Consider the following 25,978-nt stretch of genomic DNA (forward strand, 5'->3'; position numbering starts at 1 on the left):
CTCATAACAGGAAGAGCCATAAATTCTGAGTGCTAGAATTACTTCATATAGTTCTGGCTATTCTGCAGCTTCCTGTTAAGGCATCTAAATATGGCCCTGGTGGGAGTCTGCTAGTGTTAAAAAAGCTCCTTGAGAGAGAGAAAAATCAGTTTCATACCAAAGATCACAGACCACTTCTACAGATATAACCTGCACCCTAATCAGTTCCAAGGCTCTTCATAGTAGCATGTTGAGATTCAGGCTTAAACAGTGGGGAACAGAAGAGAGGTGCATGATAGTCTCTTTACCTACTATAGTAACTTCAGGCAAATATAACTTTAAGACTACAAATAAGAGATGCTAATCTAGAACTAAGACCCTGCAGAATCCTGGATTATTTTTTTAAGATTATTTATTTATTTATTTATAGACAAGGAGAGGAAGGGAAACATCAATGTGTGGTTGCCTCTCACACGCTCCTACCTGAGAGTACCTGGCCTGAGACCCAGGCATGTGCCCTGACTGGGAATCAAGCAGCAACCGTTTGGGTTTGCAGGCTGGCACTCGATCAACTGAGCCACACCAGCCTGGGCAACTTTATTTTTAAGGAATCTAAAATAAATTTTTAAAAAGACTCTAAAATATGAATGAGACAATCATACTCTAAAAGCCTTTCATATCCTCACCATTTGAATATTCTTTTAAAAATATATTTTATTGATTATGCCATTACAGTTATCCTATTCCCCCCCTTCCCCTCCACCCTGCACACCTTCTCCCACCCACATCCCTCCCTTTAGTTCATGTCCATGCATCACAAGTTCTTTAGCTTCTACATGTCCCATATTTTCTTGCCCCTCCCTCTGTCTATTTTCTACCTACCATCTACGCTATTCTCTGTACCTTTTCCTCCTCTCTCCCCCTCCCACTCCCCTGTTGATAAACCTCCATGTGATCTCTATTTCTGTGGTTCTGTTCCTATTCTGGTTGTTTGCTTAGTTTGCTTTTGTTTTTGTTTTAGGTGTGGTTGTTAATAACTGTGAGTTTGCTGTCATTTAACTGTTCACATTTTTTATCTTCTTTTTCTTAGATAAGTCCTTTTAACATTTCATATAATAAGGGCTTGGTGATGATGTACTCCTTTAAGTTGACCTTGTCTGGGAAATGCTTTATCTGTCCTTCCATTCTAAATGAAAGCTTTGCTGGATAGAGTAATCTTGGATGTAGGTCCTTGCCTTTCATGACCCGGAATACTTCTTTCCAGCCCCTTCTTGCCTGTAAGGTCTCTTTTGAGAAATCCACTGACAGTCTGATGGGCACTCCTTTGTAGGTGACTGTCCCCTTATCTCTTGCTGCTTCTAGAATTCCCTCCTTCATTTTAATCTTGGCTAATGTAATCATGATGTGCCTTGGTGTGTTCCTCCCTGGGTCCAACTTCTTTGGGACTCTCTGAGCTTCCTGGACTTCCTGAAAGTCTATTTCCTTTGCCAGACTGGGGAAGTTCTCCTTCATTATTTGTTCAAATAAGTTTTCCATTTGTTGCTCTTCCTCTTCTCCTTCTGGCACCCTTATAATTCGGATGTTGCAATGTTTAAAGATGTCCTGAAGGTTCCTAAGCCTTTTCTCACTTTTTTAAAATTCTTGTTTCTTCATTCTTTTCTGACTGCATGTTTCTTTCTTCCTTCTGGTCCACACCATTGATTTGAGTCCCACTTTTCTTCCCATCACTATCGGTTCCCTGTGCATTTTCCTTCATTTCACTCAGCATAGCCTTCATTTTTTCATCTAATTTGTGACCAAATTCAACCAATTCTGTGAGCATCCTGATCACCAGTCTTTTGAACTGTGCATCTGATAGGTAGGTTGGCTACCTCTTTGTTGCTTAGTTGTATTTTATCTGAAGCTTGATCTGTCTTTAATTTGGGCCTTTTTTTTTGTCTTGTTCTGCCTGTTATGTAGTGAGAGGCAGAGCCTTAGGTGTTCACCAGGGCAGCGCAACCCAGTTGCTGGATTGTAACACAGTCTAGATGAATGTGTCTACTTTAACTCCTTGGTTGTTGGCCTTCAGTACAGTTCAATTTTCTGTCAGTTCTGGTTGCTTTGTTTCTAAATTTTTGTTGTCCTTATTTTGGATGTGTGAGGGGGCACATTGTGTCTACCTACGCCTCCATCTTGGCTGGAAGTCCTGAATATTCTTATTTTAGGTCTCTTCCGTGAGTTTCAATTCTTTTTGTTATTTATCTGCTTATATACAGAGAGGGCAAAAGTAGGTTTACAGCAACACAAACAATACAATAATTAATAAATAACAAGAATAATCTGTTTTGCATACTCATAAGTGCAAACCTACTTTTGCCCACACTGTATATAGTCTTTATGTAGTTGTAACCAGAGTATACATGTAAATTTTGTTCATTTTTAAACTTGACATATGAAGTAAAAAATGAATTACTCTCTTCTTACGCCACTTCTTACACTTCTTCTAGTATACACATCTCCATGATTGCACTTGCCACACTATATTTCTATCTCTCCTTCTAGGCTGTGGGCATTTAAGGAAAAAAGCTAACATTTTCTTTTAAAATAATATTTGTGGAATGAATAAATGATGGCTAGGAAATTTTGTTCCACCTCCTTTTAAATTGTTTCAGTATTTTTTAAAGTAGGTAACACATGCATATGACACAAAACTCAAAAAGGACAATATGATAAACATTAATAAGTCCTCATCTCACATCTGTTCTCCATACCAACACAAATTCTTCTCCCTAAAGAGAATTGCTATTTTTAAATTTTTATGTATATTACCAGATTGTGTAATTACACAATCTAGGTGTAATTAAAAAAATCTAAATAAATTATTTTTTGGTTTTTTGTTTTTGGTTCTGATTTTGTTTTACACAAATGATATACATACATGTTTGCACCCTGGTATTTTAACAGTAGGAGACAATTCCGTGTTAGTTGATGTGGAAACACTTTGATGGACATCTAAGATACTTTTAATTTTTTGCCATTACAAGCAATGTTACAATGATCACCTTTGAATATATGAAATTGCACAAATGTAGAAATATTTCTGGAAGATAAATTTATGCTAATTAAAGTTCTGGAGCAAATTCTGTGAACATTCAGAATTTTCATAGATATTTCTAAATTGCCCTCCATGGAGGTTATCCTAATTTATACTCCATCAGTAATATATTAGGGTGTCAGGATGGCCGAGTGGTCTAAGGCGCCAGACTCAAGCTTTGCTTCCATCAGTAATATATTAAAACATATAGCAACACCACTTCCCCTATGCTCCTGCCAGCACAATGCAATAGTAAACTTTTTTGATCTTTGCCAATTTAAGAGGTAAAAAAGGTATTGGTTATGAGAACTATTTTTATATGTTAAATTTTTTCATATGTTGAAGAGCCATTTGTATATCTTTTTCTGTGAAAGTCTGTTAATTTCTTTTGTGCATGTTCTGTCATGTTTCTGATTTTTAAAAAAGTGTAAAACACTATGTATTGTAGAAATTAGCTCTTTGTCATGTGGTAAAAATCTTCCTCACATGTTATCTTTTCACTTTTTTTATAGAATCTTTTAATGTCAAATTTTTGACTTTATGTGACTCGGACACTGGATTGCAGTGCCCACGGCAACATGGATGAGACATGAGACAAATTCACATGGACTACCGATTCCTGTGGAAGAAAAGGGACAGCACGGCTACTCCCTCAAGGAAGAAGTGCCTAGGAGCAACCTGGCAACGCTCTCAAGGGGAGAGTATGCTGACCCTTGCCTAGACAGGCTTTTATTGTTTTTTTTGCTCAAGAGTTGAGGTACAACCTATTAATCATTGTCAGGCAGTAAACAGTAGATAGTGTACAAAGAACCATTAGGGCTTCTTCTAAGTCAGGGTCTATCAGCTAAAAGGCTACAGAACTTTGGGAAACAAACTCATTTTCTGCTCTGGCCTTTATCATTTAACTAAAAGTAGTTTTAGCAAAGCAGGCTTCACAGGATTGTTAGGAATTCTTTCTTATGCCAGATCATCCCGGATCCTGCTCTAGCTGGCAAGGGGCTGCACCGCCTCCCCCATCACAGGTTTTCAGACTTAAATGGATTAGAGCCAGGAAGCACTTCTCCCTAAGGACATGGGGACTGGGCCATGTCAGAATAGCCAGGGGGACAGTGTCCATCACTCCCTCTTTGCTGCAATCCCCTGAGTCCTTCCACGATGGCCTCCCAAGTGATCGTGTCTGGCTTAGGCTGCCCCTCCTCTGAGGAGTCTCACCCGTCTATGACTATCCAACCATGCATTAGGGGCAGAGGGATGAAGCAGAGGCAGCGTTTGCTACCAGAGACAAGCTTTGGCTCCTTGTAGCTTGCATTCTGGAGGTTGGTCACTCATCCTTAGCCATGGGAGGCAGTTACAATTCCTGAAACCAGGCAGAGCAGTTCCCAACATTTATGTATTTGAATTTAGGAGTGTTTTCTTGTATGGTTCCTGGATTTTGCATCTTATTTTTAAAAAGTCTTCCCTAATCCAAGATTATAAAAAAGTTCCCCCTCGCTTGCTATCAGAGAGATGCAAATTAAAACCACAATGAGATACCACTTTACACCAGTCAGAATGGCTATCATAAACAAAGCAATAAACAGCAAATGTTGGAGAGAATGTGGGGAAAAGGGGACTCTGGTCCACTGTTGGTGGGATTGCAGATTGGTACATCCATTATGGAAGACAGTATGGAATTTTCTAAGAAAACTAAAATTGGACTTTCCTTTTGACTCAGCAATTCCACTGCTAGGATTGTATCCTAAGAACCCCAAAACACCAATCCAAAAGAACATATGTACCCCAATGTTCATAGCAGCACAATTTACAATAGCCAAGAGTTGGAAGCAACCTAGGTGCCCGTCAGTAAATGAATGGATCAAAAAACTATGGTACATATACACAATGGAATTTTATGCTGCAGAAAGGAAGAAGGAGCTCCTACCTTTTGCAACATCATGGATGGAACTGGAAAGCATTATGCTGAGTGAAATAAGCCAGGTGTTGAAGGACAAATACCATATGATCTCACCTTTAACAGGAAGCTAAACAACAAAACAAACAAGCAAGCAAAATGTGACCAAAGACACTGAAATAGAGAACAGGCTGGCAGTGACCAGAGGGGAGAGGGGAGAGAATTTCAGGGGAAATAGGGGAGGAATTTAGAGGAACATATATAAAGGATATATGGACAACAACTGAGAAGGGTGGAAATGGGAGGGAGGGTGGGAGCACAGGGGTGGGATGGGATGGGAGTAATAGACAGAAAACTGTACTTGAAAAATAATTAAATAAAAAAATTGGGAAAAAAAGTTCCCCCTGTATGTTCCTCCTTGTAATGCCAATTATTTTACATTTAATATAATTCTCTGATCCATCTTTTTTTTCCTCTGATCCATCTTTTATTTTGTCATAAGAATGAGGTACAGATGCAACTTTATTTTTCTATTTATTTATTTTTTCACTTGTTTCATATATAATTTCTCATAGAACTTTATAGGTTTCATATTTTTTATTTCAATGGCTTCACTGGGTTAACATTACCATAGTTTACTTAGCCACTCCTTGTCTCCTATTACTAAACATATTCATTAAAATTTTAGTTATATATATTTTTTCTTTTTAAATAATTTCTTCAGAGGAAATTTTCAAGAATTAGACTTGTGGGTCAAGAGTTTGAATATTATTATAACCTTTGACTAAATTGTGAGATTGCTATGATCTAACCAATTTGTAATCTTCACCAATACAATCATCAAGCAACATGTATATGTGAATATGCACAAATCTTTTCCAAAATGAAATTTACATTAGGCATTATTCAAATCTCAGCAGTTAGGTTCCTAATCCATAGTCAAAGAAGTTACATTACACTTCTACAGAGTCTGATCACCCTAAGAATTGCTGTTATTTCCTGGGAGGAGAGTGAGTAAGTGAACAAATTCTTCTGGAGCCAAGGGCAATTCAGAAGACTCTACTGGAAAACCCTAAAAGAGTAACTTGACAAATCAAGCATTGCAATAGTCAGAAGAAGTCTGCAGCATTAAAATTCAAGACTCTGCCCTGGCTGGTGTGGCTCAGTGGATTGAGTGCCAGCCTGCAAACCAAAAGGTTGCTGGTTCGATTTCCAGTCAGGGCACATGCTTTGGTTTGGGCCAGATCCCCAGTTGAGGGCAAGTGAGATGAAACTGACTGATGTATCTCTCAAACATCAGTGTTTCTCTCTCTCTCTTTTTCTCCCTCCCTTCCCCCTAAAAATAAATAAAATCTTTTTTATAAACAAACAAACAAATAAATAAATTCAAAGCTGTACCCTGGCGAGGTAGCTAAGTAGGTTAGAGCATCATCCTGATATGCAAAGGTTGTGGGTTTGATCCCCAGTCAGAACACATACAAGAATCAAATACTGAATGCAAAAATAAGGAATAACAAATTGATGTTATTTTCCTCTCTCTCCTCCCCTAAAAAAATCAATCAATCAATAAAAAAAATCAAGGCCGTCTTTTACTGTTCACCTCTCTCTTTTCCCAAGAGCAGAGTTTCCCTTCCTCTCACATTCTTTCCAAGCAAGCACCTTTAAGTTCTAGCCACCATCTAATACTTCTTTACCAGTTTCTTCCATGAGCAGTCTTCCACTTGGCTCCTGGATCAGACCCTTCAAGTTCTTTAAGTCAAGATCAGGAAATAATATGTTTATCTAATGTGGAACAATGAACTTCCATGCTCAGTCTAGTGTGGATACAGCAGAGATTTTCTACTTCTTGGGAGCTGTCTATCATTTGCTGAATTATATACTGCTTGCAAGCCTTTTGCTCCTCCTTTTCCTTGCTGTCTCCTAGAGCTATCTTTCAAAAAACATTTTAGGGAGCAAACTTCTTTTGAAGAATTATCTTATTAAAATTTATTATTTATAACTATTATAATGCCCCTTCTGGAAATGTGGTACAGTGTCCTGGTATGAACATGACACTGATAGACCAGAGAGGAGAGTCAGCCTGGAGTAGATTTCAAACATATATCTGACAAACAGTGCAGCATGGAACATAACCTTGGGAATCAGACTTGAACTTCACCCCTCACTAGATATGTGACACTAAGCAAACCCCTTACCTATTCTGAACTAAAACATCACCATGTTAGGTCCTTCTTGACCATTCTTTATCTAAATGGCTATTCTGTCTTACTCTTTATTATTATTTCCCCCATTTGTAATTTTCATAGTGCTATCACATTTTATAATTGATTGCTTATTTGTTTTTGTATTATGTATCTTCCCCAATGGACTGTAAGTCCCATAGGGCAGGGTTTGATTTACTCACCACTTGATACTCTTTGCCTAGCCTGGTGCCTGCCACAGAGTAGACACAAATAATTGTAGACTAAATGAGCTCAGTTTTCTTCAGGACTTGGATAAGTAACACTACTTACATCAAAGATGTAAACATGTAAAAACATTTAGTATAGAGCCAGGTACATGGTTAATGCTCAACAAATGTTAGCCATTATTTTGGTTATAGTTCTCAGCAAGTCACAGCCTTTGTAACTTAACTTTCCTAACTAAAGTGAAAGAAGAATTACTACCTCTTCCCTACTGCCTAAGCACACTGTGAGATTACAAAATAATAATAATAATAATAATAATAATAATAATAATAATACCAAAGGCATTAGGAGAAACCCAGAAGATAGTTTCCATTGAGATTAAGAATTTGTTAAATATACAACTCCCCCATGACATTTGTCTTAATCAGGACTCCACCCCAAACAATGAGATAACTGACATCTGGGAGAGCAAACCAGGGCCGAGAAAGACTGCTTAAGTACAATAGTGGCAGCACTTGACAAATTCATAGAAAGAACAGAGAGTTAATCTGGCTATAAAATACCCTAGTGATATATCCAATTTCCAGTGATAAATACAATCTTACTCCCCATCTGAAACATGAAACCTGATTGTTTTTAAGCTACCTACTCCTAAAGACACACATAACGATGTATCTTTACGATATTCCAAATTCAGTCTTCAAATGTCCCAAAATGTGTTATCTTGTAATTCCACCCTAGGGAGTTTCTAAGAACTGAACTTAGATTGATTCTGAACTCTGGTTACATGAAAAAGCACCTATGGAGGCTAAAGATATGGAGCCTCACTCGAGATGCACTGAATAAGAAACTTCCAAAAATGAGACTTGAGTGTCTATTTTTGAAAGGTTCACAAATCACTTTGGTGCAAAGCCTGAATTGAGAACCACTCTTCCATTCGCCCCTGACCCCCTGGCACCAGAATGACAATATTCCATCCAAAGGCAAAGGCAATCCAACATAAGGTTCAGAGCTCAAGCAGACAATGTCAGGCAGAATTGGCTGTCATTACCAGCAGGGCCACCTACTTTATGCATGTCTCTGTTTCTTCAATTTTAAACAAGAAATACCTAAAGTACTTGACCTCAGAGACTTGGATTCAACACTAAAGTGAATAAAAATCATTTAGCATGCGTGGAAAATAGTAAGTGCTCAATAAATTGTCTTGCTTATTACCTTCCAAAGGGTAAATTATTTCCAAACTGTAATCTTAAAAAAATGTCTGTACAGTTTTATTAATAAAAAAACTTACAAGTCCTGACATCTACTGTTTTCCTTGCTCACCTAAACCAAAATAGGAGTAAGTACACCTGAGCAGGCCCACCTCAGATTATAGAAGAAAGATAAATCAGCTAGCTAGAGCTTTTATTTGGTTGATTTTGTAAATCAGGCCAACCTCCTGGCTTCTAACTGTAATTACTTCACTGCTACATTTTATATCCTGTTATACAAGATGTCTCAAAACTATGCCTCTGGTAAAAAAAAAAAAAAGGACCAGAAGTCAGACCCATATAAATCTAGCACATGCAAGTATTGTGTGCCCAAAGAATCATTTTTAGATTCTTTTAGCCAAGGTGTTAACTATATACAATTTACAAGTTACTGTGCTAGGCATTGTGGCAAGTATAAAGATGCATAAGAGTAAGTTTCTAGCCTTTCAATGGCCATTTTATAAATTTAAATCATATATTTTAGAAGTTGTGGCAACTTAGTCATGCCATGAGCCAAATCGAGGGTGGTAAAGAAAAGAAAGATGGTCAGGATGCCCGCATTTTCCTCTTCCTTCCCTTCAAAGCTGAACTTAATTGTATCCACAGGCAACGATGGCATTGTTGACTCCACTGAAGAGATGGTAACATCATGTCATCCTATACCTGCCCCTGCTCTCACCATACATAACGTGCCAGGCCCTCTAAATAGTTTACACAAAGTATCTCATTTAACTATAATAACTCTATGGACAAGTATTATTATTATTTCCACTTTACAAAGATGGGGGAAGTAAGGCTTAGAGAAGTGAAGTGACAAAGCCAGTATGTGATGGGACGCTGACCCAACTGTCTGAACCTTGAGCATGAGCTCTTTACCTATGGTACACGTGATACTGAGCCCTGATTCTGGAGGTCAGAGAGGGTCCTCTAAAGTGCATAGCCTGGCCCTGGCCAGTGTGACTCAGTTGGCTGGGTATCATCCCGTAAACCAAAAGGCAACGGGTTTGATTCCCAGTAGGGTATGTCTGGGAGGCAACCAGTTCATGTTTCTTTCTCACATCATGTTTCCCTCACTCTTTCTCCTTCCCTTCCCCATCTCTCTAAGATCAATAAGCATGACCTTAGGTGAGGATTAAAAAAGAAGGCACATAGCCTCATGCCCACATCAAAATCATCTGGTCAATAAATCAGAATACTGGTTATCTCTGTGAGGTGATGGCTGGGAGGGTGAGTAGTGACTGGAAGGAGGCAAGGGCAAGGGAGGTGGGGGAAGGGGGACTGGTGGCTGGGGAATGATAATACTCCTTTATTTTTTTATTTGAGAGAGAGAGAAAGGGAAGGAGAGCGAGAAAGACATGTCTGTTATTCCACTGATTTATGCATTCATTGGTTGATTCTTGTATGTGCCCTGACCAGGGATCAAACCTGCAACCTTGGTATATCAGGGCAACACTCTGATCAACTGAGCTACCTGGCCAGGACTCATTGTTTTTATCCTGTACACCACACTACAAAACTTGAAACACACAAGAAACACCAGATGCTTCAGAATTCCCCTGGGGATTCAAGTCCCTTCTATCCTAACTCCACAGGTAGGCTACCCCACAGGAGGCCTTGGATTAGGGCTTATCTTTTTTTTTTTAAGATTTTATTTATTTCTTTTTAGAAAGAGGCAGGGAGGGAGAAAAGGGGGGAAGCATCAGTGCGTGGTTGCCTCTCAAGTGCCCCCTACCAGGGACCTAGCCTGCAACCCAGTCATGTGCCCTGACTGGGAATCAAACCTGCGACCCTTTGGTTCACAGGCTGGTGTTCAATCCACTGAGCCACATCAGCCAGGGCAGGGCTTATCTTAATGCTAACAACTTTTTAAAATTCTTAAATCCTTCATCTTGATTTTAGTATTAGGTTAATAAATATTCTCTCTCCAAAGCCATTCTCCCACTCCACAAAATGAGTGTGTGAAAACCTCCAAAGAAGCTGCCACCTAGAAGGATACTACTGCATTCTAAGATATTTGTATGGCCCTAAAGTAGAATGCAGATCTACAGTTCTGGTAAAGTATTCTAAACTAAGTAATTTTTAAATTTTAGATTTTCTTTTTGTCTACATTCTCCACATTTGATTCTAGAGGGTGGCTTTTTTTCTTCCTTTAATAACAAAAGGCTAACATCTCTTCCTTTCACTGGGCTATGTAAACAAAAAAGCTATTTTGATTGCACAGAGTAAAAATGCATTCCCTACAAGGATATAACATCCTAGCAAATAAATGAATAGACAAAAAAAGTATAACCATCTATATGTGTCTCTCTTCCTGCAGAGGGTGAGAGTAGGGTCAGAAGAGCATGGAAAGGAGACAAAAAAATTAGCTGTATTCTTAGGAAATAAACATGTAGCAAGCATTTTTCCAACCTCCAGGCTGGGGAAGAAACAATACATACAACGGTAATGAATCCAGTTGTTTCTAGCTGAACCTCCCAAAACACAATAATTGGAATGTAAGCTAATGCAGAGCTTTTTTTCCCTTCTTCTTCTCCTTCAAGGCAGGATAGCAGTACGAATGGGGTGATGGGGAATGGAGAGGACACTCACAAGTCTCAGTGGCTGGTGCAGCCACTAGTATCCCAAACTGCTCTAGGTACTGCCTAAATTCTTTCTTATCTAGAACCAAGTGAAATTTCTGCAGCTAGGGCTAGTATCTTTCTCCTCCATGATCCTTTCTAGTCACACTGCCATCTTACTCTGGGGCAGACAGTCCCTTTTCCCATTATGGAGGCCTCCAACAACCTGTGCACAGCAGAAGAAACAAGTAGCTGCTTCTACTCTTTTGCGGTTCCCTAGAGGCTGAGTGGGACCAGAGAAGGAGCAGAGGCCTTGATAAACTCCTCTCTTCCCTTCTGGGAAAGCACCAGGAGATCTAAGCTAGTCAGTCCTCTTCCAGAGAAAGCCATCCCTTCTTTGCCTCCAGCCAAATTTCCACTCATTCACAGATTTCTTCTCCCCCTGTCCACCCTGTCCCCTGCCCCCTGAATGATGTATGAGTTATTTTCTCCTCTCCATTTCATGGCTTTCCATGAATATCCATAAAACTAACTTGTTGAAGCATAGGTTATACATTCTCCAAGGGTAGATTCTTTTTTCTTATTTCAGTTTTACTGAGGTATACTTGACAAATAAAAGTATAAAATATTTAAAGTTCACATTGTGGTGATGTGATAAACATATACATTGTAAAGTGTTTCTCTCCATTTCGTTAATTAACATAGCCATTACTTCACATATTTACCTTTTTTTGGTTAGAACATTTATATCTGCTCTTTTAGCAATTATACAACAGAGTTATCAACTATAGTCACTATGTTTTACATTAGAGCCTCAGATCTTATTTTTCTTATTGCTTAAAGTTTGTTTTTAGGGAGATTCTATATTCTCTGCCTAATCCCCGTAACCCTGGACATGGTGATTTGTACATGACCATCAATCAATGCTTGGTGAATGAATGTGTGCATAAATAAGTGAATGAATGAATATAGCTAAACAAATTTCATACTTCTGTTATTCCAAGATTAAAGAAAAAGTTCTTCAGTGATTCACTTTATCTTCTACTGTTCTTTACATCAGTTAACTTCTAATTCAAATAGTTATTAAGATCCCATACCACTTCCTTTGAAGAAAATTCAAAGTGGGGATTTTAATCTGTTTGCTCTACAAATAAATTTTTTTCAAGTTTAAGTCTTCAAATTGGAAAGGAGCTCTTCAATCTCCTTTGATGTGAAGGTAGAAATGGGGAGCTGAGAAGAGAGGGAAAAAAAGTATGGGAACTACTACTCCCTGAGCAAACAAAAGAGGAGGATTCAATACCTTTAAAAAACTAGCTAAGTACATGTAACCACTTTTGCCTCTTGAAGAGGAAAAACAAATCTGACTTAAATGAATGAAAGCTCTGGCACTAAAATAAAGCAATCCAGGTACTCTGCAAATATATATGCCCAATTAATTGTTTCTAAGGGAGAACAATCATTAAAATTTGAGTGATTTTTCACCACATGTGTTCAACTTCATAAAGATATTCTTCATGTGGGTTGCCATATACTGGTCTCTTTAAGACAAAATCAGCCAAAACAATAAGTCAGTCTAAGTCCAGAGGGCTCTACTGTAGACTGAACAAAATAAATCTTGTAGGACACTATACAGGGAGCTGGTACTATTCTATCAATGATGATGCAGCCTGCCGATAATGAGCTCACTGATGGTTGTCAGCTGAGATCTGATGTCAGTGCTGCCCCTGCTTATCACACACTAGGCAAAGAATATAACCTTTCTACCCTAAGTCTGTCATTGCAAATGTTGATAATAAATGGATGTTCATGTGAATTCACCAATAAATGTTTTCAAGAACTAGGGAAATGAGCACCACTCTAGCTATTCATGAGTCACAATAAATGACTTCATGCCATTCCACACTCTTCATCAATGCTGAATGAAGTGTAACCAGATAAATCAATGTAATAGTCAAATGAGGCCCTACAATAGTGATCACCTTCATCGTGCCATGAATGTAAAGAAGACAGTTAAAGAGAAGGCAGTCCTATGGTGATATAATTGAGAGTAATAGCTTACTTCAAGAGAAAGCTTCCACTGCTGAAACCTCAATATTTAAAGAGTCTAACTGTGCACAATAAACACCTTGAAGTTGACAGAAACCAGGTTTTCTGATCAAGGTTTGTAGAATCTTGTTTTAGTCATGGCTAGCAAAGGCAGTTATCCTTATTGAAGAGATATTAATTTTTAATACATCAATTTAATTCATTCTCCAACTTTAAACTGATTCCATAGGTAATTTGCAATAATTCAGTAACTATGCTGGAGGCCAGATGAGATAAATAAAATTAATAACAAGTCATGAAATGTTGTTAGTTCTACATTTGAGATGATCCAGCTGACTCTCAAGCCCAGAAATTATAATACTATTTGGCTTAACATTATCGACAGCCAGGATGTATTAGATCTATGCATGTGGGGTACAGTGGCAGCCCTGGCCAGGTGGCTCAGTTAGTTGGAGCATCATGCCCCACACCAAAAGGTTATGGGTTCCATCCCCAGTCAGGGCATATACCCCCAGTCAGGGTTGACTGCACATTAGATTCCCAGTTGTGGTGCATAGCTGTGGGGTGAGTGGTGGTGGGGCAACTGATTGATTTTTCCCTCACATAGATGTTTCTCTTTCTCTCCTTTCAACTCTAAAATAAGTAAGCATATCTTCAAGTGAGGATTAAAATAAGAAGGTACAGTGGCAGCACCAATACCAAGCAGCTGTCACTAGGAAAAGGAGACCACTGACCACTTAAAAAACATGCACACAAAAACAATCATATTCCTTATTGAGGGAGACTCACTCAAGGTTCCAGGGTATAACATTTTTCTATTTTTTAATAAATATGCTTTGAAAGGAAGTTATTATGCATACAAATATAGCGTACTATTTGTATACTTACTCATTCTAAGTCACTTATTTGCCTTTAGGCATTACCCCAGTTGTATTTAAAAGCCATTTCACCCAAAAAAGCTTTCCCTTGAATCACCAAAGACTGTATAAAATCATATACCTACGTACATTGGAATCACTAAAGATTTCTGATTCTTCGCATTCACAGCAAAGTAATGCTGCTGATTCACTGTCTTCCAAATGAGAGCTCTGTAATAGAAACAAGATCTTTTCAGAGATCCAGACAAATGGGGCCACAAACTTGATGGAAAAAGCCAGCAGAAATCACTGAATCAATGTTAGATCATAGGTGAGAAGCTGCAATTCTGATTAGCAATTGCTATTTTGCCAAGAAGAAAAAGCCAACAAGTGATTGGTTAGGCTATTGGAAAGTTGATTATGTCTGATTAGCTGAAGCATTTATGTGGTTTCCAATTCAGGCAATGGGATGTTCTTTTTCTGTAAAGATGGTACTACTAACTCTTCATAGTATGTACTATGTACTCTTCCCAGAATGGGTAGAATTGTGCTAATTTATCCTCATATTCAAGGGTGCATATTTGATATGGGAGTTTAGAGACAGGCTTTAAAATATAACAAAGTACATGACTGGGAGATCTAACCACTTAACCTGGCCTCATTAGCCCCTGCTAACAAGTGATTATAAGAGCCAAAAGACATGCCCTAGTCAAGTCTTCCTGACAGATTCCAAAAAATGATTTAAGACCTTTCTTCCACTGCCAATCTCTATTTCAAAATCTGTGTAGAAGATTGATAAGGAAAACAGGACAATAGAATAAAACAATTAACTGGTAAAACAGAGAGTTTTTCCCTTAAGACTAAAACACTACAAAAAAAAAAAGAGGAGAAAAAGCTCCAACTATGACCCAATAAATTCCATTTAAATGTTTCAGTTTAGGGAACAGCTGCTAGAAACCCAGCTATCCCTTCCATAGAGATGTATACCCTAAAGTCATAAAAATTTCTTGCTACTACATGATCCAGCAATCCCACACCTGGGTGCAAATTCAACGGCACTGAAATCAGGATCTCAAAGAGATTATCTGCACTCCTACATTCACTGTAGCATTTTTCACAAGAGCCAAGATACAGAAACAACCCAAATGTCCACTGACAGGCAAATGAATACAGAAAAAGTGGTATATACATACAGTGGAATATTATTCAGCCTTTTAAAAGGAAATCCTGCCATATGTGAGAACTTCGGTGATCCTGGAGGAAATTATGCTAAATGAAATTATTAAACCAGTCACAGAAGGATAAATACTGCTTGATTTCATTTACTTGAGGTATTTAAAATAATCAAACTCATAGTAGCAAAGTAGAACAGTGGTTGTAGGGGCTGAGGTTATGGAAGCAAATGAGGAGTTGTTGTTCAATGGGCGCAAAGTTTCAGTTATGCAAGATGAGTAAGTTCTAGAGATCTGCTGTATAACATAGTCTTTACCGTTAAAAATACTCTATTGTGCATTTTAAAGATTTGTTAATAGGGTAGGTCTCATGTTAAATGTTCTTACCACAAAACAAACAATCAAAAATCCCAAAGGGGCACATGGAAAATTTTGGAAGTGATGGATATGTTTATCACCTTGATTTTAGTGATGGCTTCACGGGTGTATGGGTATGTCTAAATTCACCAAAATGAATATATTAACTATGTGAAGCTTTTTGTTTCTTAAAGATTTTACTTATTTATCTTTAGAGGGGAAGGGAAGGAGAGAGGGAGAGAAACATCAATGTATGGTTGCCTCTTGTGGGTCCCCTGCTAGTAACTGGCCTGCAACCCAGGTATGCTCCCTGACTGGGAACCAAACCGTGATCATGTGGTTCGCAGGCCCGCACTCAATCCACTGAGCTACACCAGCCAGGGCTGAAGTTTTGTGTTTTTTTTTAATATCATTTATATCTCAATAAAGCTGCTAATCAAAAGACAAAAACTCACTACTTGTGGCTGAAACTTAATTATATATAACTACTCTATGGCTATACTTGTTGACACCTACTTTGATTTTTCACGGCTGGGGCTGTGTTTCAACCTGCAGAATACCTGCAGAGGTTAAGAGTTTGAGACTGCAAATAAACTTATATGAAAGAAAGAAAAGCTCACAGTTATTATTTCTGGTAACTGCCTTCTACTGGTTTATTTCCTTCTTACTTTTTTTCCAACTGTGATCTTTTATCCACCTTTGGTTTTTCTTACAACCAAATCTCATCTTCCATTACCCCTTCCTCTTCCTCTCTTTTAAAATAAACAGAAACAACCAAGTATTTAAAATGCATTATGGCCCTGGCTGGTGTAGCTCAGTGGATTGAGCACGGGCCTGCAAAGCAAAGGATCGCGGTTCGGTTCCCAGTCAGGGCACATGCCTGGGTTGCAGGCCGGTTCCCTGCAGGCCAGTTCCCAGCAGGGGACTCACGAAAGGCAACCATACATTGATGTTTCTCTCCCTCTCTCCTTCTCCTCTAAAGATAAATAAATAAAATAAAATATTTTTAAAAATCAAAATAAATAAATAAATAAAATGCATTGTGCAGATGCAGATGATGTTTTGTTAAGTTGTACACCTGAAACCTGTATGATTTTGTGAACCAATATCACTCCAATAAAGTCAATAAAAATAAAATTGCTTTTTAAATCCTGCAAATGCAAAGTCTATTCCTTACTCCCTTGCATTTTGGAGGGAGAAAAATAAGAACATTTAGGCTTCATTTGTCTTTTTTTTTTTAAATCAGTCTAGAAAATATTTGAAGACTTCTAAAAGGCACATTATAAAAGCTAAAGGCTTAATAAATAACCAATAAAAACTCTGAAGAAGTTATAAGATAGAAGTCAAAGCTGCTTTCAATTCTCCCAAATTCTCATATCACAAAAGATGATAGCATAGATAATACTAAGTAGATCAAAAGTGATCTGTCACTGCCACATGTATACAAACTGAAAAGAGAGAAAAGTACAAGGTAATTAATCCAACTTACACTAGTTAAGATTTAAAGTTTTCATTTGTATAAATATTTCATGTTTACACTAGCTTTTTGAAAATGATCTTTCAAGAGGTCTTGTATGACCTCTTGACTTGCATTCTTACAGTTATTTTAAGACTTTACTGTATACTCATTAATTGAAATTCTATTAATTAATAACAAGGCATCAATTTAAGTGTGCTAGTTGCATGAAAAATCATTGCTTCTCTGGCCACCATCTGGCATTTGTTGGTTTTACCTATACTAGCAGCTGTGTTCTTTCTGATCTAAGTTGTTTAAGAGTTATAGTTGGTCCTACTTGGCTGGATCTTGATGTTATTAACATTCAAAGGACCCTAGAAAAAATTTAAGAATTTAAAAATAACTATAAATAATAAAAGTAATTGCTTCATGGAATAAGCATTTACTTGCGACTAACATTTAGTTCTAAATTAAATTCTAAGAATCCTAATGGAAGACAAAGGACATTTCAAGATCTTTCCTCTGCCTTCTCAAGTATTTGGTAATCCCAATTCCTGATTTGTTCCTGGGTTCTGCTGAGTGAACTGTCTTGCTTATGACTATAAAGGGCTTATAATTAATCTTTGGGAACTTTTTCATTATTAGCATATTATTAAGTCAAATGAGAATAACTATAAAGTTAACCTAGACAGGAATCAGGAGGGCCTGTGGGAGAAGCTCTCATACCCTACATTGTCATGAAAGCCCTACAGGAAGAATTCCATATTTACAACAGAGCTCTATGGTTGTAACAGGCCCTCTTCTTAACCTCCTTTTCCCCTCTGTAAAAGGGGCTTTTCTGCTTCTTCCTGTGGAGTGTGTGCACATGGCTTGCCACATCTGCACATACACAAATGCAATCCTTTCTTGTCCCCCAACCAAATAAATCCCTTTTGGTGAAAGAATACCTAATTGACCTTTGTTTAACATTCAACAGATAAAATTAACAATCATTTTTGGTTCCAAACACTTTTTGTAAGCTAGGAATAGGTGGGCTTTTAAATACAGTACCTCTCAGGGTGGTGGACCCTTATCTCACCCTGGTCTTGCCAGAATTTCATATTGTGGAGAGTCCTCCAAAGATTGTCCCGGGATGAGGATGATAATCATCCCTGTTTATAGTGCAGATATCAATTCTCTTCTCTTTCTCTTCTTTCCTACCCTCCCTCCCTTCCTCCTTTCCTTTTTTTTCATGTCCCTTCAGCCATGGCAGTAGGAATTTTGAAGAGAATTAAGTTAAATGCATATTCTTGCTTTGTAAGTACAAAGCCCAAATCTTGCATTGGAAGTACAAAGTCCAAATCTAAACTAAGGAGTTCATATCCTGGTTCTGCCATTTAGTAGCCATGTGATTTTGAACACATTTTACCTAATCTCTCTGAGCTCAATTTCCTCATCCATAAAAATGGGCATAAGAATAGCATCTATCCCACAGGGTTGTTGGGAAGAGTGTAATGAGAGATACTATAAGAAAAGCACTTAGTCCTCATGACCTTTAGTAACTGTCAAGAAAAGAAAGGAAGGAAGGAAGGAAGGAAGGAAGGAAGGAAGGAAGGAAGGAAGGAAGGAAGGAAGGAAGAGAAAGAAAGAGAAAAGCACTTAGGATGACTTAGCTACTGATGTTGCTACTACTACTTCTAATAACAACAATAATAAGTGTTACTATAGTAATAATAATCTCATTTCTACATGTAAAAGGCTTACACATTTGGGTTATATTCTTTTTCAAAGAAACTTTTGCCATCTAGGAAATTTTTGCTTCTATAAAATTGTAAGTTTTTCACTTCTAAATAGAGTCAAATTTGTATTCCCTATATACTCCTGAAGTATTGAGCTTACTGTGAGTTATTTGTTATCATTTATTGTACCCTTACTATGTACTAAGCACTTTTCTGGGTGCTGAATAATTAAGTAAAACTCCAAACCAAAGGAAAGATACTGAACAGGTCCCAGAAATAGTGTTTTTCGTTTTCTTTTTTAACAGATACCCAAAACCCCACAAAATATAAGGACATGGCTGTGTAGCCAGGTATGCCCTTTGGCCAAGTATTGTTTGGAGAAAAACATAAGCTAAGGTTGTTGGTTTGGAAAACACATCCATATATAACAAGAAGTACCAAGAACACCTACATAACAATTACAGTAATAAGACATTGCAATCATTATATGGAATATCTGGTGCAAGGACTAAGAAGAATGTTTTAAAGAGCATTAAAATCTAACTTGCGCAGTTACCTAACAGTTTGCAAGCAGAAGTCTTTTTTTAAGTAGTAATTTATTTTTAATTTAAATTATGTTATTGTTGTTCAGTTACAGTTGTATTTTCTCCCCACCCCTCCCCCTCCCCCTCCAAACCCACCTCCCTCCCTTGCTTCCACCATCCCCTTGGTTTTGTCCATGTGTCCTTTATAGTAGTTCCTGAAAACCCTTCTCCCCACTGTCCCCTACCCCCACCCCTCAGGCTACTGTTAGATTGTTCTTAATTTCAATGACTCTGGTTATATTTTATTTGCTTTTTACTTTTGTTCATTATGTTCCAGTTAAAGGTGAGATCATATGGCATTTGTCCCTCATTGCCTGGCTTATTTCACTTAGGATAATGCTCTCCAGTTCTATCCATGCTGCCACAAAGGGTATAAGCTCCTTCTTTCTCTCTGTTGTGTAGAATTCCATTGTGTAAATGTAGCATAGTTTTTTGATACACTCATTTGCTGATGGGCACTTAGGTTGCTTCCAGCACTTGGTTACTGTAAATTGTGCTGCTATGAACATTGGGGTGCATAGGTTCTTTTGGATTGGTGTTTCAGGGCTCTCAGGGTATAATCCCAGCAGTGGAATTTGTGGGTCAAAAGGCAGTTCCATTTTTAGTTTTTTGAGGAAATTCCATACGGTTTTCCACAGTGGCTACACCATTCTGTATTCCCACCAACAGTGCATTAGGGTTCCCTTTTCTCCACATTCTCTCCAACACTTGCTTGTTGCTTTGTTTATGATGGCCCTTCTGACTTTGCATTTCTCTGATGGCTAGTGGTGCTGAGCATCTTTTCATATGTCTCTGCTCCCCCTGTATGTCCTCCTTGGAGAAGTATCTGTTCAAGTCTTTTGCCCATTTTTTTTTGTCTTCCTGGAGTGGAGTTGTGTGAGTTCTTTATATATTTTGGAGATCAAGCCCTTGTCCAAGGTGTCATTGGCAAATATGTTTTCCCACATGGTTGGCTCTCTTTTCATTTTAATGCTATTTTCTTTAGCCATGCAGAAGCTTTTTAATTTGATGAGATCCCATTTATTTACTCTTTCTTTTATGTCCCTTGCTTTAGGGGACATATCCATGAAAATGTTACTGCATGGAATGTCTGAGATTTTCCTGCCAATGTTTTCCTGTAGAACTTATGGTGTTATGACTTATATTTAAATTTTTTATCGACTTTGAATTTATTTTTGTGTATGGTGTAAGTTGGTGGTTGAGTTTCTTTCTTTCTTTCTTTTTTTTTTTTGATGTAGCTGTCTAGATCTCCCAACACCATTTGTTGAAAAGGTGCAAGCAGAAGTCTTAACAAGTAAGTCCACAAGAGTCAAAACCTGTTGTTACTATTAAGTCTCTTATTCTATTCATTTTAGGTTATATGATTTTAAGAAACAGAAAACACTGACTATTGCATTTGTCTTTTATTTTTCCTCCATCTTTTCCTCTATGCAACTTTTCTGGGGGTTCTGAGTGAATATGCTGCAGTTATTCTTAAAGAAACTAGAGATTTAGAAAACATACTGTTAGATATCAAACAATAAAATACAGTGGTACTTCAGTATGCATCGTTAATTTGTTCTGGAACGGAATTCGAGATGAGTGCAGAAACCAAGGAGTGGTGAGCAAGCAACGAATGAGGAAGCATTTTCTTTTGAGGGATGGCATCATGACTCAATACAAGTTCAAGCAAGTACGTGTCCCAAGCAAGCGCCAACTGTTGAAATGTTCTGTTCTCATCAAAATGCAAAATGCGAAGAGCACCAGGTTTGACAAGGTCTGATGCTGATGAGGTATAACTGTATATGTTCACCTGATCACCACTTTGGAACTAAAATCTTTTAACCCTTTAAAGGCAAAGGCAAGTAGGTCTTGTTTATCCTGGTATCTGAGTGTAACTGGATTGACAAAGGGATTTCACAGCCCAAGGATAACATAAATGAGAAAACTCCCTGCAGTCCCTAACTCCGAGTGACACATTTAAAAGCCATTATTTCTTTTAAAAATTATTACACCCCTATGACCTATATTTTTAATAACTGGAAGGTGGTACCTTTTGACTTCCTTCACCCATTTTGTCCACCCCTTACCCTTGGCAACCACTAATCTGTCTGTGTCTATGAACTCCGTAAAAAATATTATTTCAATGTATAGGATGTACACATGGTAAACAAGATTCAGAAAGTGTCAAAGAGTTTGATTTTTCTTCCCATCACTGACCCCCACCTCCCAGTTTTCTATAACCCTGTCCCAGAAGTAGTCACTATGCCAGTTTCTTGAATATCTTTTCAAGGATATTCTACGTACATAAAGTATTATGTGTATATATACATTCTCTAAAATACGTAACAGAAGCACTTCACCCTACACCTATTTTTCTGTCATTGACTTTTTAAACAATATTGTTTCACTATTTAAAATTTTTTAATTGGGGTAAAAAACGACATATACCATTTTAGTCATTTTCAAGTGTAGAGTTCATTAGTGTTAATTATATTCACATTGCTGTTCAACCAATCTCCAGAACTTTTTCATTTTGCAAAACTAAACTCTACACCCATTCAAAAACTCCTCATTTCCCCCACCCCTCTCCCATTAATAAATTCAGGTTACTTGTATTTGTACTAATTTTCTGATTTGCTGTAACAAATTACCACAAACTTGAAGGCTTGAGCAACACAAATTTATTTTAGTTTTAGAAGTCAGGAGTCCTAAAATCAAAGTGGCAGAACCATGTTCTTTTATAAAAAAATATATTTTATTGATTATGCCATTACAGGTGTCCCATTCCCCCCCTTCACTCCCCTCCCCCCTGCACACCCCTCCCCCACCATTCCCCCCACCTTTCGTTCATGTCCATGTGTCACAAGTCCTTAAGATTTTGTATTTCCCATAGTATTCCTGCCCCCCGCCGTCTATTTTCCACCTACCGTCTATGCTACTTATTCTCTGTACCTTCTCCCCACTTCTCCTCCTCCCACTCCCCTGTTGCTAACCCTCCATGTGATCTCCATTTCTATGGTTCCACTCCTGATGTAGCTGTCCTCTTAGTTTGCTTTTGTTTTAAGTATGGTTGTTAATAACTGAGTTTGCTGTCCTTTCACTGTTCATATTTTTTTTATCTTCTTTTTCTTAGATAAGTCCTTTTAACATTTCATATAATAAGGGCTTGGTGATGATGAACTCCTTGAATTTGAATTTATTTGAGAAGCACTTTATCTGCCTTCCATTCTAAATGAAAGTTTTGCTGGATAGAGCAATCTTGGCTGTAGGTCTTTGGATTTCATGACTTGGAATACTTCTTTCCAGCCCCTTCTTGCCTGTAAAGTCTCTTTTGAGAAATCCACTGACAGTCTAATGGGAACTCCTTTGTAGGTGACTGTCCCCTTATCTCTTGCTGCTTCTAGAATTCTCTCCTTCATTTTAATCTTGAATAATGTAATTATGATGTGCCTTGGTGTGTTCCTTCTTGGGTCCACATTCTTTGGGACTCTCTGAGCTTCCTGGATTTCCTGGAAGCCTATTTCCTTTGCCAGACTGGGGAAGTTCTCCTTTATTATTTGTTCAAATACGTTTTCCACTCGTGGCTGTTCCTCTTCCCCTTCTGGTACCCCTATAATTTGGATTTTGAAATGTTTAAAGATGTCCTGGAGGTTCCTAAGCTTCTCCTCATTTTTTTGAATTCTTATTTCTTCCTTCTTTTCTGTTTGGTTGTTCCTTTCTTCCTTCTGGTCCACTCCCTTGATTTGAGTCCCAGTTTCCTTTCCATCACTATTGGTTTCCTGTGCATTTCCCTTCATTTCAATCAGTTTAGCCTTCTTACGTTCCTCTAATTTGTGACTAAAATCAACCAATTCTGTGAGCATCCTGATCGCCAGTATTTTGAACTGTGCATCTGAAAGGCTGGCTATTTCTTGGTCACTTAGAATTATAGGCTCTGGGGCTTTGAGCTGTTCTTGAGTCATAATGTTTGGTCCTTTTGCACCTGTTATGTATGAGGGACAGAGCCTTAGGTGTTCACCAGGGCCGGGCGACCCAGTTGCTGGGTTGTGACGCTGTATGTGGGGGCGGGGTCAGAGAGGGAAAAAATGGCACTTTGCTCTGCTCTGCTCTCTCTCAGATTTCTGTCCCCTCTGTGGCTTGCCACAATCAAATTGGGCCCCTCTGGTGCTGGTTCCCAGGTGTGTGGGCCTGTGTACTCTTCAGGACCCTGTGGGTCTCTCTAATGAACTCTCTGTGGGCCTGGGAACCTCTCCCGGGCCCTCGACCCCGAGAAAGTCTTTCCAGTTGGTGCTTTCAGGCTCTAAATACTGTCGCTGGGGCCCTAGCCTGAGCGGTCTGTCTCACTGTTCGCTCCTTTGCTTGGTTTATCTGCACGTGAATGTGTGACCACAGTCAGCCAGCCGCCCTGCGCCCTCACTGGGTCTGCCTGTCGCCACCCCACGCTTGGGACCCACCAATTGCCTCCACCTCAGCTCCTTGGTGGGTTGGTCAGTCGGTCGGTGGGACTGAATGATCTTTCCAGCTCAACCCCACTCTGCCCCTCTTACCGGTCTGGCTGAGTGGTTTGTTGTTGTCGGACTTCCGTACAGTTCAATTTTCACTGTTTTGGCTGCGTTTTTGTTTCTAAAATTTAGCTGTCTTTAAATTTAGTTGTGGGAGGGGGCACAGTGTTTCCACCTACGCCTCCATCTTGGCCGGAAGCCAGAACCATGTTCCTTCTGGAAGCTTCATGGGAGTGTTATGAGCTGAATTGTGTCCCTCCGCCCAAAATTTTATGTTGAAGTCCTAATTCCTAGCCCTCATACTGTGGCTGTATCTGGAAATATGGTGTTGAAAGAAGTAATTAAGTTAAAATGAGGTTATTAGGATGGGCCCTAATCCAGTATGACTGGTGTCCTTATAAGAAGAGGTGATCAGGACACAGAAACATGCACAGGAAAAACCATGTAAAGATAGAGGGAAAAGACAGACATCTACAAGCTGAAGAGAGGCCTCAGAAAAAAAAAGTCAACTCTGCAAACACCTAGATGTCTGCCTTCTAGCCTCCAGAACTGCAAGAAAATTAATTTCTATGGTTTAAGTCACCAGTCTATGGTACTTGTTATGGCATCCCTAATAAACTAATATAGGCAGAATCCATTTTCTTGCCTTTTCTAGCATCTAGAGGCTACCTGTGTTTCTTGCCTTTCTCCATATTTAAAGTCAGAAAAAGTGGGTTGAGTCTCATATCAATCCAACCTCCTCTTTGTCTCTCTTCCACTTTTTTAAATGTTTTTTTTAACTCTAATTGTTGTTCAAGTACAGTTTTTTTGCCTTTTACCTCCATCCCAGCCCATGCCCCCAGCCCTTCCAACCTCCCGTTTCCACCCCCTTTTTTAAACAATATCATTTTTGTTTAAAAAACAAACCCTTGTTTTTGTCCATGTGTCCTTTATACTTCTCTTCCACTTTTTAAAGACACTTGTAATTACATTGCCTCTACTCTGATAACCCAGGATAATCTCCCTGTTTTAAAGTCATCTGATTAGCAACCTTAATTCCATCTGCAATTTTAACTCTCCCCACCCTTTACAGAATGTAACAATATATTCACAGGTTCATAGGGAACTAAGATAAGGTCTCTTTGGGGGGACCATTATTCTGCCTACCACACAATCTTCTTTTCTACAATGTTTACTGAGGAAAACAATCGTTTTTTAGAACCAATATTCATACCAGCATAGTGGGAAAGCACAAAATGAAGTGACCAAGCAACACTACAGCTATATACTTGCACATAAAGAGATTCCTAAAAACTTAGTAGCAGCAGCAGAATGTTTGAAATTGTTTTTTCTGGAAAGATGATGAATTGGATTCAATTCAAAAACAGTATTTCACACAGGCCTCTTTGTAATCAATGGTACAGATCTGTAAAATAATTGTCTAGGATTAAAAATACAGTCTATGGCACTGAAGGGCAGCAACAATCAGACTGAGTCAACTGGAAAGTTTAAATCAGGATGAACTTGTGGTTCCTTCTTCTAGGCATCCACAGTTCCTTGCACATATATTTTCTAACCTTTATCTCACTCTATTGTAATTATGTCTATATACATTGTTTCTCTCCCTCTAGACTGAGCTTCTCAATTTGTATTTCTAGGGTCTGGCACACAGAAAACATTCAACAAATGTTCAGTGAATAAATGACTTAGCATTAGTTGCTGCAATTCTTCCTTGTTGCCAATAACAATAACACATATTGAACACGAGTTATAACCTTTAGGTATAGGTATGGTTAAGAGACCAGTTGTTTTCAATATCCTAAACACATGATGTTTGTCCTTTAATTAGTCACAGTAGCAACAGCTCCTACTGAAGAGCCAATTGTTACATGAGACACTGGCTTCCTTGGGCTCCAAGTCAACATAGAGGCTTTATGCCAAAAGAGCATCTTTATTTCGCAGAGCTACTTAGCAGGTTGGCTCATCAGTGGCTAAGGCAGTGCAGCTATTTATTCCACAGTGCTCCCTAACTTTAACTTGCAACCAGCCCATTTCATCTACAAATGTGTTGCTGCTCTCCACTCTGCATGTAACACACAGCTGTTTTGTGGTATCACAGGTTTGTTTCTTCATTCACCACTCCCTTCAGAGAGATCATAATCTCTT

The 25,978-nt window shown here is 38.4% G+C and overlaps 1 protein-coding gene across 2 annotated transcripts in view; it reads right to left on the bottom strand.

Annotated features, from left to right (window-relative positions):
- Nucleotides 1-25,978, bottom strand: part of SSH2 (slingshot protein phosphatase 2) — a 257,566-nt gene that overhangs the window by 179,933 nt on the left and 51,655 nt on the right. The window contains exon 2 of one of the 2 annotated variants that reach the window (XM_037070272.1): nt 14,213-14,293. The exons of the other annotated variant lie outside the window; for it this stretch is intronic. Coding sequence (XP_036926167.1) covers nt 14,213-14,293 — 81 coding nt within the window. The remainder of the gene's footprint in view (nt 1-14,212; nt 14,294-25,978) is intronic. 2 annotated transcript variants of the gene reach the window in all.

The sequence above is a fragment of the Sturnira hondurensis genome, unplaced genomic scaffold, assembly GCF_014824575.4.
Source record: "Sturnira hondurensis isolate 20B ecotype Veracruz unplaced genomic scaffold, ASM1482457v3 Scaffold0018728, whole genome shotgun sequence".
NCBI lineage: Eukaryota > Metazoa > Chordata > Mammalia > Chiroptera > Phyllostomidae > Sturnira > Sturnira hondurensis.